This window comes from Helobdella robusta (genome assembly GCF_000326865.2).
Source record: "Helobdella robusta unplaced genomic scaffold HELROscaffold_9, whole genome shotgun sequence".
Lineage (NCBI taxonomy): Eukaryota > Metazoa > Annelida > Clitellata > Rhynchobdellida > Glossiphoniidae > Helobdella > Helobdella robusta.
In genome coordinates, this window is record NW_008705512.1 from 4,488,576 (window position 1) to 4,504,938 (window position 16,363).

The window sequence follows — 16,363 nt, forward strand, 5'->3', positions numbered from 1 at the left end:
AAGTGCTACCCTTCATACTTTCAATTCGTTCATTCAATCATTCATGCATTCATTCAGTCAATTGTTCGTTCAATCATTTGTTTGTTCATTCATGCATTTGTTCGTTCGTTCATTCAATTCATTCTCAAAGCTTAGAACTTTGAAGATTGTAAATATATCGAGAAAAAATTCATATCATATGCCTGGCCTGCTATTTCAATAAATATATATATATATATATATATATATATATATAACAATATTAATATATATATATATATATATAACAGTACTAACATCATCAACAATAATAATAGTAATAATAACAACAACAAAGTTGAATAAACTAAAAGTAAATTTATTCAACAACTTTTTGAAGAACAAACAAACGATGAAAACACTCTATGATGTTGAAGTTGCATACATAACTAGATACATAGATACATACATATATACATACATACATACATAAATACATACATACATACATACATACATACATACATACATACATACATACATACATACATACATACATACATACATACATACATACATACATACATACATACATACATACATGCATATATACATACATACATGCATATATACATACATGCATACATTACACAGGGGGTGAATGAACGAAAGAATGTATCAAAGAAAAATGACGGCATTATCATCATCGTCGTCATCGTCGCCATCATATTTCTATTATTATTGATAGCAGTAGCAGTAGTAGTAGTGAATTTTTGTGTTTTAGTGTATCTTAGGTAAGAATTATTTTGGAAATAATTGGGAAACTGGAAAATGGAATGCAGTAACCTCTTAACTGCAATGGAATCAGGCCAAAGACGTGCGAAGGAAAATCTTCTTACCTACATACATACATATATACACACACACACATACACACACACATAGAAACACATATACACACACATAGAAACAAACAAACGTGCTTGTATATACGCAAAACTCATGCGTTTTGTTTGCGCTGCATTAAATTAAATCTAAGGAAATAAACACTCTTAGAATGTATCGCTTTGTGTGTGTTGTTTGTGTGTGTCTACATATGTGTGTGTGTGTCTACATGTGTGTGTGTGTGTGTGTCTACATGTGTGTGTGTGTGTGCACATACATACATGCATACATACCAAATTTGAAAGAAATTAAAGAATTTAGAGAAAAGTACATTGTATCAAATCATATCGTATCGTATCGTTTCGTATAGCCTCATATGGTATCTTAAAGATGAAATTTGTCATAATTGCTGCTGATTTATACATGCAATTCAAGAAGGCACTTCTGAGTGAGCATTCCTTAAAACTTAAACCAAACAAACTTCTGTCGAATCAATGAACTCAACACACACTCACTCACCGCTGAATTACTTCGTTCACCAACCTCCACTTAACCCATAATTGAACTGTTTACACACAAACTCACACAAAAACACACACACTTTTACACATACACACAAACATATGCAAACACACACACATTAAACTTCTTTATATATAAACATACTTAAAATCGTGTAATCTACAGCAACCAGCACAGCTACCAATAGTATTTTAATCTGTTCAAATATACATGCACGAAAAATTGGCAGAATGGTTGGTTACTTTGGAGTTTTTCAACAGGGACTTTCGAAAAGTAACTTAACCACCACATGTGTGTGTAGTCGCATGTAATGCTTTAAAACAGCTGTTAGAAGTTAATCTGACGACGGCGAATCTTAACATCATTGGCTTGGGAGGGTTTGAAATTTTGACTGAGGCCGGCCAAGAAACTTTCAAAGTTTCCAAAATCTTGTTTTTTGCTTATCGCGTCAAATACACGGTTAACTCCCTTAGATCTACAGCTATAATTATCACATTCACTGCAAAATGTAATTGAGTAATAGGTTTAAGTTTTTTTAAATCAATATCTCCAACAGTGTTAAAACGTTTAACCCGTCATTACAAGCAACATAAAACTCTGACCTAAAAGTCATTTGAAATCCGATCTAGCACTACTGATTTACAAATTTGAATTAATTTAAAGTTATCTCTACTCGTGTATGTATGTGTATTTATGTTGTGTGTGTGCGCGCGCGCGTGTGTGTGCGTGTGCGCATTCTTATAATGAGATGTGCATACAAATTAGCTAATGTTTTTCATGTTTTTTTGCAGTAGTCGTAACGGTAAAGTTCTTAAAAAGGATATCGCAATGTTATTTGAGTTTGGGCAGACATTTTGAAACGCATTTAGAAAGAATTCACGTTATTTAATTGTTACAAAGCTATTTTTGTGATTCGTTGTTTTGAGAGTTTAGGTGAGAGCGCAGTTGAATTGACAGTAATTTCGCTATATAAATACAAATTTGATTGACTGGTTGCCTGGTTGATTGACTGGTCGATTGATTGATTGGTTGATTGATAAAAAGTTCAAGACATCATAGTATAAAATCGCATATCACCCAATCAAAGATCATTTTGAAAAACACTGAACATTTTATTTAACAAATTAATCAAATAAAACGCTGTTTCACGTTTAAATTCAGTAGAAATTTTTTGAGAGACGGCCGCAACATATCAAGTTATGTATGATTAAGAGAGTTTGAGATTATTTGGAAGAGAAATTAGTGGATAATGAGTGGCGGCCGTGGAATTTTAAACTTATTTCTCCGCATTCTGAACGTTGTTGCTGAAGTTCTGACGCATGGCGAACCAGAGAGAACTGTCTTCTCCGTCAGATGAGGAAGATGAAGATGACGAGGAAGCTGCGGCCTCGTCCAAATCATTTACGTCAGTACTTTGGTGAAAAGTTAATTTAAATTTAATCATTTTGAAAAAAATATGTGAGATAAAGTTGAAAAATATCAAAGAAATAATACATGAAAATTGAAAATTGTAGTGAAAAATAAAGGTTTGTCTTCATTTTTCTTACTTGTTCTGATTATTCCTAGACCTGGGTATTTTGGAGACGTACGTGTCGTACGATACACTCTTGCCGCCACCGCCTTCCCGGTAATTCTTATTGGAGTCTGATCAGTTGAAAAAGTGTTTCGTAGCGTTAAATTTGACTATTTGATCCTGACAAAAGTGGCTAATGTTTGGTAAATATGATTGACATACATTAAAAAGGGTGTTTCAAAGTGTCTAATTTGACAAATTTGTATTGAAGAAAGAGTTTTATATCATTAAATTCTATTGTTATACGCTGAAAATAATGTTTAATAACGTATCATGTTATAATGTTTGAAAAGTTAAGAATTCCAAAGATTTATATCTTAAAATAATTTGAGATTCGGTTATTAACAACTGACTATTTCTTAGTGAAGCAGTGACATTTTTCGAAGATTTATTGAAAGGGTTCAACGTGACATCAGTCACACTGTCGTCTGTCTCCGTCAACATGTCCACGGATTTCGTGGCGTGCTGCACCAGCTTCTCCATCAAGGCTTCGTCATCGCCTTCGATTTTTTTGAATATTTCTCAAGATGAATTTAAATTCTACGACGCATTTTTCTCGAGAAACTAAAATTTAATTACAGTAGGTAAATTTGTTATTTTTGATATTTTAAAACAAAAATTTATAATTAAAAAATAACCTTTGGCTGAATTGTAACGGTAGGTTGAATCGCCGTTGTTGAATCTCTTATCAAAAGGCAATGGTCGCTCTGTAAATTGATCAAATAAGGTCTTCTCATCAACTGAATGATGAAACAATTGAGAGCAAACGAGCCCGGCTTATAAAGAATTTTCGATAAAATAATTAATTACAAACGAACCGAGATTATCATCAAGAAACACATTACTGTTCTTGAACATCTCAGCCACGATGTCTCTCGAAATTTCTTTCGACTTATGAACTTCTTTCGACCACTTCGATTGAAAATTATTCTTGGGCGTTTCGATGAATGATTTCGAAGTGAACTTTTTGTTGAATTTGAAAGTCTCCAAATCATCTTCGCCTCTTAAATCATTTAAAAATCTTTCGTCCTTTTTAAATGATTGGAACGAGTAAGATGACGCAACAGGATTAGGACTGACGCACCTTGAAGCACTACCAAAAAACTCTTCCAATTTTTGAGAAATCATTTTTGCATCAGCAGACTTGTGCTTCTTGGCATCGAATTCATCGAGTTCCATCTTACTTCTCGCTGAGTTCATTTGCGGAATTTCTTGTCCTTTGTGCCTTCCTTCGATGGAAACACGTTTCGGCATGCCAAGGTTTTTGATGGCCGGAGTAATTTGATCGATGTGGTAGGCTGCATTGGAGCCAAGCATCTTACTAGCAAGAGTGCCATCCGGATCAAAGTCATCCTCGGCCAAGTTCTCATTTATCTTTTGACGCAGCAGCACAAATTTATCGTCCATTGAAAATTTATCCTGTTTTTAGTGAGTTGAATTGTGATTATTAAAATAGATAAATGAGAGGTAATCAGAGAGAAGTTGAACATAGTCACTTTTATGGTGTCGAAATTAACTGTTTGTAAATTTTTTGTAGCTCCAGAGTATATATTTTGCAATTTTCTTCTAAATTCCACATTTTTAACTCCGCTATCGGAATCCATGAAATATTTTTTATGATTTCAGAAATTGTTTGAAGATTTAAATCCGTGCGAATTACTTAATTTTAATGAATTTTGAATTTAATTTGCTTTATTTATTTCATGCCTGTGATGTTATTTTGTTAACTGCTTTCAATTTTGAATTCTATCGATTCAACATCTCCAAAAACATTTTAACAGATCAAATAAAAAATGAATTTAACTTAATTTTTCGGATTTAGCCTGTAAAATTATTTTATTTGATTTATTGAAAATTAATCAAAGGTTATAAAATAATTAATTTTTAAACAAAATTTTTTTCTTCTGCATTGCTATGGCGATTTGTTTACATCATGTTGACTGATCGATAATTTAATTAATCATTAAATCAGTTTATTAGATAGAGTTTAATAGTTAAAACTTTAAATTAATTAGTTAATTAATAGTGGAAATCTAAATTTATCTGATTTCTTTAAGATTATTAATCATTTAATATTGAAAATGGTCGGCCATTGTTAGATCACATTAAAACTTTTTAATACTTAATCTTAATGATTAAGATTAAGGATTAATGTTAATTAATTTAATGTATGATTAATCATCATTTTATTTATTATTATTTATTTTTAATATAATAAACTATTTTAAAAAAACTTTTAAATAAATAAATTAAACTATACAAAAAAGCGATGAACGCTGAGGACGCCAGGTATTTGAAACGGAGAATCACGGCAGGTTCTATAGATGTCCACCCTGTTGAAAAAGCACTGGTCGTCAATTATGAGGTAGAAGCTGTCATCTTGTCAGAGTCCGGAGAACCGGTTCTTGGGGACAAGAAGCAGTGCCAGAAAGTTGTCAAAGTCGGGGCGATGGGGGAGAATACAGACATCAAGTTGATGGCAAAAAACATAATTGATAAATGCAAATTAATCCATCCAAGCAAACAGCCAGAGATTGAGCAGTTGTTGTATTACTTGCAGAAAAGAAAGGTGTCAAGCAGTACCTCGAACAGCGCTGGAGGTCGAGGTCACCAACAGAAAATTAAACACAGTCATCAAAATTCATTAGATAACTTGACTTCACTAGGTAACATGCAAATAACTGAACTGGCAAATATAAATGATCTGGAGATGTACCTGGAGATGTTATACGATGAAATTTCTGAGAGATTACGAGGTACACATCTTATATTACAACTGGCTTTGAAGCCTGAAAATTTAGATGAACTCTGCCAGAATGAGATTTTACTGGGTGCCCTCTCAAGAGTCCTGGCAGAAGATTGGAAGAACAGCACTGAACTTGCAACAAACATTGTGCACATATTCTTCTGCTTCTCTAGATTCTCACAACTGCATGCTGTCGTCTCACATTTCCAGGTTGGATCTCTATGCATGAAGATCATCGAACACGAGTTGAACCTTTACGATGGATGGATGGACCAGATGAAGAAAACAATCAAAAAGGATTTAGTGAAATCAGCCCAGAAGCAACTACAGCAGCTGACAGCCATGCAGGAGAGGCTGCTTCAAGTTTCATTCCACATGCTTCTCAATCTAGCCGAGGATAGAAAGTTGGAAGCAAAGATGCACAAGAAAGGCATCGTGAAGATGCTAGTGAGAACTTTGGAAAGAAAAAATAATGTTGAGTTGTTGAGGCTGGTCATATCATTTTTGAAGAAGTTGAGCATTTTTGTGGAGAACAAGGACAACATGGTGAAGTTGAATACTGTTGAGTCGCTGGCATCTATTCTGGCTGGGTCTAAAAATGAAGATTTGATAAATGTCAGCCTGAGGTTGCTACTAAATTTGAGCTTTGATGGCAGCATTCGACATCAGATATTTCAAAATGACATGTTGAAGATGTTGATGGATCTGCTGAAGAGTGATTTGAATCGACCGATCGTCCTCTGCCTCCTCTACAACCTCACTGTCAACAAGAGGAACTGCCTGCATTTTGTTGAGTCAGACTGCTGTCAGGTGCTCATGAAACTTCTGATGGCTGAGAAGGAGAGGAACAAGTTTGAAATCGAGGTATTTGTCAACAATTTCAATTATCGCTCATTAAATTATTCATTTTTTTCAATTTTTTATTTCTTCTAGATTTTTATTTATTAAAGCTAAATTCTATGACTAATCCTGTTAACAAACATTTCACATTTCTCAACAACTGCAGACGTTGGGCCTGTGTGTGAACTTGGCGTCGAATCCGACCTGTGCCGATGTCTTGAGTGATCCTAAACTAGTGCAGTTCCTTATGAAGAGGACCGTCAAAAATAGGGATCCACTGACTGCAAAACTTTTGAAAAAACTTTCATACCACTTGAAATTTTCACCAGACGAAGACAAGAAACCAGATAAAGAGGGCAGTCTAATGAAAATTGAGAGAAAGAAAAAATTATCAGCAGCTAAGAAAATCTTCCTAGATTACGTTGGTGACATTGGCTCTAATGTGAAGAACGCTTTTAGAGATGAGTTTTCAGCTGAGTGTTTGTCCATCCTGGCAAACATGAAGGATCCAGAGTTGGATTTTGAGATGGTTTTGAAGGAATACAAGTTGATTGAGTGGCTTAAAGAGAACTTGAAACCTGCCTCTCTCTTCAGTAATGATGACGAGATTGTTTTTCAGGTCACGTCAACTTATTTTACCATTTTTTCACCATCTTTTTGTCATTTGATGTTGTCGGCGTTTTTACCATTACAATCATCGCCCTTATCTCGAAAAATCATCAATGCTCTCATTACAATTGACATCACTTCATCACTTCTGGCCTCATAATCTACACTAGGTCATTCGTTTTCTGTCAAAATCATTGTTTTATTACTATATTTATATGTGTGTGTGTGTGTGTATCTGTGTGTACACATAACGCACACACACACACATACGCACGCACACACACGCATACACACATTTATACGAATAGATGGTCCGTCTAATAAGCACGTCCTGTCTCGATGAGACGTGTGCCTCTGCCCTCGCCGACAGTGGCATCGTCCAGTCTCTAATTTCACTTTTAACCATCAAACAGGAAGAGGATGTCATGGTCATTTTGTTATTATTATTGTTGTTGTTGTTGTTGTTGTTAATGTTAATATCGTTGCTGTCATTGCGCTAATATTAGTTATTCATAAAGCCATGCTTGCATATTATAGATACATTATGTACATAATTTATGCGTATGATAGCGTACAATGTAACTGTGTGTACAGTACATGAGTGTGTATGTATGCGCGTACGTATAGTATGTGTATGTGCGGTTCATGAGTGTGTACATGTAATGTACAACCTACAGGTTATACAAATTGTGTACATCTTCTACCAGCTGATACAGCATGAGAAGACGAAGGAGTACGTGATATTGAAGACCCAGGCACCAGCCTACCTCATTGACCTCATGCATGATGGCAATGAACAAATCAGAAAGGTTGCTGGCTGTTCTCTTGCTACTCCTATTTGTTTTTATTGCTATGTTTGTTGTTGTTGTTGTTGTCACCTATTTATTGTTGTTACTGTTATTATTCTCAATGTCGCCGTCGTCATTCCTGAAAAAAAAAACTTTGATCAGATCTGTTCTGGAGCCCTGGACATCGTGTCCAATCACGACCAGGCATGGTCGAAGAAGATCAAACTGGAAAAGTTTCGCATCCACAATCAACAGTGGATCGAGATGATCAAGATGCAGCAGCAGCATCAACAGCAGCAACCCGGCAGCGATCTCAACGACTACCTGACCTACCCTCACCACACGAGTCACAGGGGTTTTGGGAATGGCTTGAATTACTCTCATGACAGTTTTCTCGGTGGCTACATCGAAGACGCATCAGTACTGGAGGGCGCTGAGTTCTATTACGGAGACATGAATCCGGATTACATGCCTGGCGACGGCCTGTCCATCTACTCGGACATCTACGGGTCGATGAAAGGTCACGAGAGGTTGTACAATGACCTTGACATATCGCCGTACGAGAGGCCACCGTCGTCCTTGAACTTCGGTGTTAAGGAGAAGAGTTTGGGCCACAAGGGCTACGGAAATGATGCTGGTGGGGGGGATGAGGACTTCGATGATCAGCTGTTCGGATCATCGTATTATCTCGGTGCGATGGGTTATGGAGGGGGCAGGTGATTTAGTATGGGGGGTCTTTTTTTGGTTTTTAGCGAGGTGGAAGACATAGCCAGACATCCCACACGAACTCTAGCCGTAACTGTTTGAGCGCAGTTACGGCTAGATTTCGTGTGGGATGGATGAAATTTAGGGAACTGGGTGGGGTATTGTGTGGAAAGAAATAGTCAATGAAGATGAAAGGGAGGGTATATAAAGCATGTGTGAGAGCAGCGATGGTATATGGTGGTGAAACTTGGGTGTTGAGGAGAGAGGAGGAAAGTGTACTGCAGAGGGCTGAAAGAGCTATGGTGAGGATGATGTGTGGGGTTAAAGTGAAGGATAGGAGGAGTAGTACAGAGCTGATGTCAATGATGGGACTGAATGAGGACATTGTGACATTGATAAGGAGATCGAGATTGCGGTGGTATGGACATGTGTTGAGAAGGGATGAAAGTGTCGGGATTAGGCGAGCGTTGGAGTTCGAGGTTGAAGGAGTGGTAGGAAGGGGTCGTCCGCGATTGGGATGGAGAGAGCAGGTGGAGAAGGACAGGGTGAAAGCGGGGTTGCGTGATACTGAGGCGAGTGACAGATGTGGATGGCGTCGAGGGGTATTTCGGTTTCATCATAGGTAGCCAAACGGCAACCCCCGATCTCGGAGAAAATGTCGTCTAAACGTGTGTTGTTGTTGTTGTTGTTGGAAGACATAGCCTCTTATGGTATCGAATCGTATCGTTTCGTATCGTATATTTTGAAGGTATGGAAGTAGGTAGGTGTATCTTGACAGTTTGGTAGTTTGGAAGGATTACTTTAACTGAGTGTGCACAACTCTCATCATGTTTCTTTTGGGTTGGTTCCTTGATTTCTCGAGCCGTCGTTGTTGTCGCTGAAGATGAATTGTGGTATAGCTAGGTACTTAGCTGGTATTGCTTGGTGTATTTAGCTGGTATTAGCTGGTATTGGTTGGTGTATTTAGCTGGTATTAGCTGGCATTAGTTGGTGGATTTAGCTGGTATTAGCTGGCATTAGTTGGTGTATTTAGCTGGTATTAACTGGCATTAGTTGGTATATTTACCTGGTATTAGGCATTTTTAAGGTATTAGGTCATCAGAGGCGTGTGGTGACAGATTTACTTACATTTTTTTCACTGTAGTATTTCGATTGAATAATCTTGAAATCCTAACTGGAATTTGGACATTTTAACCTATTTAAATCATAATTATTATTATAATTATTATTATTATTGTTTTTTTTATGAGGAATATTTACATAATTATTGTTATTTAATTTCCAACTCATTCATTTACAACAATAGTGAAGTGATATAGACAAATGTTATGGTTCAATTCGTATTAAAAATGCTTGTATGTAAAAAAAAGTGTGTGTGTGGTGTGTGTGTGTATGTGTGTGTGTGTGATTTTGGTGTGTGTGTGTGTGTGTGTGTGTGCGTGATTTTGTTATATGTGTCTTATGTGTCTATTACATAAATGAAAAATTGTATTTGTGTGTGTGCTTGTTTATGTTTGTTTGTGTATGTGTTATCGTATGTGTGGTGTGAGTGGCAATAGAACACACATGTGACTGACTTAATTTTTCAACTTATAAAGCTTCGATCACGATGGATATTTATTGTAATTAATCATCTTTATCATGTATGTATGTATGAATGTATGTATGTATGTATGTATGTATGTATGTATGTATGTATGTATGTATGTATGTATGTATGTATGTATGTATGTATGTATGTATGTATGAATGTATGTATGAATGTATGTATGTATGTATGTATGTATGTATGTATGTATGTATGAATGTATGTATGTATGTATGTGTGGATAGAGGTATCTATGTATTTGTTTATTTATTTTATGTTTATTTATTTTATTATAAATATTTCAGTTATATATTTATTTTAATAAATTTGTTATCTTCAAAATTTATGACATTTAAAATTATTAATTATTGTTTCATTATTTGTTTTATCTTGTTTGTTTATTCGTTTGTTTATTTAACTATTTATATATGTTTTTGTTTATGTATTTGTTCAATAATCTGTTCATTCATTTATTTGTGAATATCTTTCTTTCTTTCGTTCATTCTTGGTTATAATGCATGGCTAGTATTCAATTTTCCCTTTAGTAAAAAAACATTTTTTCGGAATATTTCGCCCAGTAAAATTTAATTATAACTCTATAATATTCATAACGTTATTTCTTAAAAATTTATTACTCTTACATATTTTTTCCATGACACTTAAGATCAAAAAAAATGAGTTCAAAGTTCAAATGGAAAAATGAGTTTTTATATAAAATGATCGAAAAAGTTATATATATATATATATATATATATATATATATATATATATATATATATATATATATATGCATATACATAACATGTATGTGTGTTTGTATGTATGTGTGTGTGTGTCTGGGTGTGTTGTGTGTGTGTGTTTGTTTTGTATGTATGTATGTTAAGTTTATGCAATAACGGACTAATTAGAGTGGCCAATACATATTTTAATGTCGTTTTGATTGACAAGTGGGGTTGTGATAATGATGATGAAGAAGAAGACGACGATGATGATACTGATGATAATTATACTAACAACGATGATGATGGTACGCTAATGACTGATGATTATGATGATGATGATGATGATGATGAGAATTTATATGAAAAAACCAATAAAAATAAAACAATGTTATATATATTTTAATAAAATATTAATTAGATGGAATGTGTTGAAACTTTTGAAATGTAATGCACGCAGAATAATTTATATATATATATATATATATATAATATATATATATACAATATTCTATATATATATATATATATACGCAGATATTAATAATAATAAATTAATATTAATATATAATAAAAGTAACATCAATAATAATGATAATAACATCAGTAATGAATGCAGTATTGGCGTTAACGTGTTGGTATAGTAGCATTGAGAATTGCAAGATTATGAACGATAAAAATGATAATAACATTTAACATTAAAAAGAAGCACATTTAAACATCCACTAAATCGAGATGTAACTTTTTTGGCTTTCCATCGTCCAGCATGTGCAGGTGAATGAGAGATGGCATTGGTAAATTGGTTCGGACCGAATATACCGGACAGGATTCGAACTCGCACGGTTCGTCGGCCCAGGCGTATCGAAATCCGACGGTATGCCACGGACAGTTTTCCGTGTTTAGAGTTACGGATTTGTTCGTCGATGACGTCACGATGACGTGGTCCCAGTAGAAGCCTGCTGCTTTGTCTTCTGGTCCTTTGCAGGTTTGGTTACGCGGTGTTTTTGAGCAGCAGATCTGTGTGAGTGTTGGTCATTTCATTTAGATGGACAACGAACAAAATTGCAAAACTAAGATTCATCATCGCCTGTCCATCGATATATAAATTGTTTTGTTCCTACCTCAAATCCAAAGTCACTCTTAACGATGATGTTGGTGTTGAAGTTCAAGGTCAGATCTTTTTTTTTTACGTTGACATATTCGAATGGGGTGGGTCCTTTGTGCTCCACTTTTTCGTGGTAGGCTACGTGGACTGCCCCGCGGAGTAGACGCTCTCCAAGTTTTTGTTTCTGCCTGTGGAATTGGGGTAAATCAAAATTTACCTGCATACAAGCAATAAACAAATTCGAAAAAACATTCATTCAGATGCACATACAAGCGTGTGCCATCCACGTGACCAAGAAACACGTGAGCAAGAAACACGTGACCAGTCACCTGATGTCCTCCATATCCGGAAGATCGATAGATACCGCCAGAAACGTCGAATCCAAATCAGAATTTGGCAGGTAGCCTCGGTTGGCCGTCGCTCGCCACCTGTTGCTAGCTGTGGCCAGTGATTTCGATTGAGAATTGTTGTTTGGCAGAGCCTTGAAAATGTTATCGGTTAAAAATTATTTCCTTTTAATTATTCAACATTTCCCAGTGATAGTTATAATACAGCAAAAAAATATATTGTTTATGTTGATAAAGATGGACCTCTAAACAATTATCACTAATGAAACAACACTTCATCAGCGAAGCATCGAGAGATTGAGGCACAATTCATCAGATCATCAGTGATCACTATTGGAGATCACTAACGCAACGAAACATTGGTACTGACCTGTATTATACCGAACAAAATAAGAGGGGTGTCATCATTATTAAGATTACTCTCATCATTACTATCACCACCGCCGGAAGCAGAGGAATGAGGTTGCGTCCTTGACCTTACTCCCATCCTCCAATGGTGAGTGAATTTTTTGAAGAAGTATCTGTAGTCTGAGGAACTCTTCTTCGATTTTTCTTTCTTCTCTTTCTCTTTCTGATCTCTGTCGTCATCCTCAAACGCATCACCTAGCGGGTTAAATAATGCGTTTCATCTTAACTTGTTTTATTGTTTTTTTTTACATCCATTTCTAACTCAGCCGGCCGTTCATTCGTTTTAATTCGTTGAACAACAATGGAATTTTTTCCTAACATCTTTGATGAGTAAATAGAAATTAAAAAGTAAAAACGTTAACCCTGTTGAAAAATGACTCCTCTAATTTGAACATCCAACAGTGGATGGATCATCCCGTTCCAGTTTCTCGAAGAACTTTCCAGATATGTCTTTTCAGAGACGTTAAGCGCTTGAGAGGGCAGCCATTCTTCTGGAAGGTTCTCATTGTAGATGGCAGATATGAGGCCAAGAGGACGTTTTAAGTGTCGCCGAAGTTTGTGACCGAAGTGCCAACACGGTCCCGGAAATATCGGTGAGTAGGATCCGGATCTATCGCGGATTCTAGGCGCTTTAGATTTACCTGCGGGGTTTGGTCGTTAAACTAAATTTATTTATTTATTTGCTTATTATTAATTTTCTTAATTACCAATTATTTATTAATTCATTTTATTTTAGCACGCTCGTGTAGAAAAAAGGTTTATATAGAGAAGCAAATTTTATTTCTTGACCGTACAACTAAATAATTTTTTTTTAAATTTTTGTAGTGGGAAGCAGGTAGGACGTACTGGCAATGGTCCAGGGGATGTCGTACAGATGTATGTCGGGCCAGGGAACGTCTGATTTGGCGGGAAAAACTGAAAAAATTCTCAAATCATCTTCATCACCGTCGTCACCTTCATTGATGTTAGTGTTGTCGCTATCAGTGAAATTCGCTATCTGCGTTTAGCAATATTATAAGATCCTTTAGATGTTGTAAGATTAATTTATTTTTTTTAATATTCTAATTTAACTTCACAAATACGAGTAGATTTTAGTGTACAAATTTCAATTCGCAATAGCACTGCTCACTTTGTTGAGTCTATCAAGGCCTCTATCATGTCCAGTGCACACCCACACATCCCCGAACATGACGTCACGAAGTTTGATCACCTGATCTTCTGACTGGCCAATCAGAGAAGCCGTTATGAGATATGGTCCTTTGTGTGTTGGAGGCTCTAATGTTACTCGCCACGTGTTTCCAGCCGCTAAAATTAAGAGAAATTTTTTACTAAAAATCTCATCAAAGTTGCTCGTTATTTTTATTTTTACGGTTTTAATACATAAATAAACATTTATTTTGCTCAATTTATTTTAAAATTTATTAAATAGCATATTTCAAACAATCGTCACTAAAAAAATTATCAACCAACCGGCTCTTTGGACTTGACTCGTATATCGATATTCGGGCTCAACCTCGGCCAAGTATTTCGATAGCGAATCATCTTTAACGCTGGCTTCAGTGGTTAGTACGTTCGTGTGTTGCTTTGTCGCGATGGATTGCTTTGAAGAATCGAACATGTACAGCCGAACAATTACTGATATATTTTTGTAGTCTGTCGGTTTTGGACCGTAACCCCAAATAACCGGCTTGTGGGGAGAGCCTTGTAGGACCATGTGGTTTGAAAAGTAGTTGGCGAATCGGAGCTCTATCATGGATTCAACTGCATTGAATTTATTTTAAAATTGATTTCATCATCCTTCATAGTCTGTTTGATAATGAACTTTTGTGCTGCGCAATAGTCTTAACCAACGGTTAGGGGAAATTTAAATCTAACAAGAGTCAAAAAAATAAAAAAAAATTTAATCTAGTTGAAAAGTCAATATTCACTGACCTTTGGACTGATTGTTGTAGAAATAAACGACCACGCCCGCAACGACGGCCAGCGCGATGACCACAAAAATGGCCGCACATTTTCCTTCCCAATTTTTTTTATTTTCATCCAAATTGGGACTCGGAGTATCTCTATCAAAATCCTTACTCCAACCATCTTCTTCAATTTTTCCATTCGAAGGAGCGGCGTTCGAGCTGCCACCGACGTCCTCGTCGTAGTAGCCACCGTTGCCGTCGAGTTTTTTAATAGACGATTTCTTGCCGTCGGTAATTAACAGATTCCCGTCTTCCTTCGCAGTTTTTTTGATAATCTTGCGTTTTTTAGATTCCGTGTAGTCGTCGAGTGTGTCGCAGTTTGTGTCGTCGTCGTCGTCGTCGCCTTCCGTTTCCTCGTATTTGTTGTCGTTGTTGTTGTTCATGATGTCATCCTCGAGGGGAATGGTCTCAGCGTCACTATCCACATTGTTGCGCTCCCTGTTCTCTTCGTCTGACGTCATATCAAGGTCAGGGTCGTCTGTGACGTCACCGCTGTTGTTCTGCGTCAGATAGAAACGTAATTAGTTATTAAGTAAGGCTTTCTTTCCTCCGATCAATCATCAAATCAGTATTTTAATCAACTAATGAAGCAAACAAACGAAAAACTCACCCTGTTGTTGTGGTGGCTGATGTTGTTGTGTATGTTAGACATTTCCAAACTTCGGTTCGTCTGGGACAGCTGGGTGGTCGTGGTGGAGGCCCTGGACGCTCGGGAGGACATCTATCGGTGGGGCGGGCAGGAAGTTCAAAGGGCGGCAGTTCACTTTCCAAATAATCCTTCCACCACTCAACGACATGTCAAACACATTTTGTTTGCCGTGAGGTTAGTCAGATGTTTCCGTAGCAAGAGGTCTGGTATGCAGAAGTGGAAAACAAATAATTTAAAATTTGTGTACTACCGGGATGACTATTTTTTTAAATTCAAAATTTTTTAATTTTTAAACACCAAAACTGGATCATTTGCTTTCAACGACAAAAAAAAACATTTTAAATGTCGTAAATTCATTTTATTAAAATTATTCAAACAATTTTTAAATTAAAATTTTTAGAGCATTTTTCTATAACAAAAAAAAACTTAAAAAAAAAATCGATCATAAAACAATGAGAATACGGAAGCCGCAACATTACCATCCATACGGCATATACAAGCATACGACTTATACAAACATCCCACCTATACAAATATATACAAACACATCACCTATACAAACATATACAAACATACCACACTGTTGATGATACCTATAGTGCACACCATACAAACATGCGTGTACCATGTGAATGCGTGCAGTACGTACGTACATATGTGATGTACAATGTATTTGTGCCCATATGACTGTATATATAAATATATATAAATATATAACTTTATAAATACGTAGTTGTCTTCTTAGTATTATATTTATATTTTTGCATGTACATGTAAGTTTATGTGAGATGTGAATGTATTGCGTTTTCGCGGTCTCATCGTTATTACCTAAGATGAGTGTGCGAATTTAACAAATGACCATGCCCGTACACTGCGTAATTTTCTCATGCTTTCTCATTTTCTCTTTTTTTCTCTCTCTCTTTCTTTCTGTCTTTCTTTCTCTTCTTTAATCTT

The 16,363-nt window shown here is 35.9% G+C and overlaps 3 protein-coding genes across 3 annotated transcripts; 1 reads left to right on the top strand and 2 right to left on the bottom strand.

Annotated features, from left to right (window-relative positions):
* Positions 1 to 2,641: 2,641 nt before the first annotated feature.
* HELRODRAFT_166366 (hypothetical protein) lies at positions 2,642 to 4,345 on the bottom strand (the record flags this gene model as incomplete). Its single annotated transcript, XM_009033304.1, has 5 exons — positions 2,642 to 2,777; positions 2,913 to 3,009; positions 3,292 to 3,438; positions 3,577 to 3,678; positions 3,757 to 4,345. 5 exons carry the CDS (start codon positions 4,343 to 4,345, stop codon positions 2,642 to 2,644), a joined length of 1,071 nt encoding a protein of 356 aa, XP_009031552.1.
* An 862-nt stretch (positions 4,346 to 5,207) lies between these two features.
* Positions 5,208 to 8,641, top strand: HELRODRAFT_70921 (hypothetical protein; the record flags this gene model as incomplete). The annotated part of the gene is made up of 6 exons (XM_009032942.1): positions 5,208 to 6,548; positions 6,691 to 6,883; positions 6,920 to 7,143; positions 7,442 to 7,561; positions 7,811 to 7,942; positions 8,084 to 8,641. The coding sequence occupies 6 exons, from the start codon at positions 5,208 to 5,210 to the stop codon at positions 8,639 to 8,641; spliced, it is 2,568 nt and encodes an 855-aa protein (XP_009031190.1).
* A 1,534-nt stretch (positions 8,642 to 10,175) lies between these two features.
* On the bottom strand, positions 10,176 to 14,831 carry HELRODRAFT_108727 (hypothetical protein). The gene is made up of 11 exons (XM_009033305.1): positions 14,726 to 14,831; positions 14,264 to 14,554; positions 13,923 to 14,098; positions 13,640 to 13,790; positions 13,156 to 13,434; positions 12,756 to 12,988; positions 12,368 to 12,519; positions 12,055 to 12,226; positions 11,040 to 11,950; positions 10,702 to 10,991; positions 10,176 to 10,473 (listed from the first exon to the last, which is right to left on the bottom strand). The coding sequence occupies exons 2-9, from the start codon at positions 14,544 to 14,546 to the stop codon at positions 11,648 to 11,650; spliced, it is 1,749 nt and encodes a 582-aa protein (XP_009031553.1). The 5' UTR covers positions 14,547 to 14,554; positions 14,726 to 14,831; the 3' UTR covers positions 10,176 to 10,473; positions 10,702 to 10,991; positions 11,040 to 11,647.
* Between the last annotated feature and the right edge of the window lie 1,532 nt (positions 14,832 to 16,363).

Bases quoted from the DNA above. Each gene is read 5' to 3' on its own strand.
- HELRODRAFT_108727 (XM_009033305.1), bottom strand. From the start codon at position 14,546: ATGATAGAGCTCCGATTCGCCAACTACTTTTCAAACCACATGGTCCTA. The intron at 14,099-14,263 runs GTTGGTTGATAA...TCTTAATTTTAG, and splicing joins GAGTCAAGTCCAAAGAGCCG to CGGCTGGAAACACGTGGCGA. The intron at 13,791-13,922 runs GTGAGCAGTGCT...TGCTAAACGCAG, and splicing joins GCCTTGATAGACTCAACAAA to ATAGCGAATTTCACTGATAG.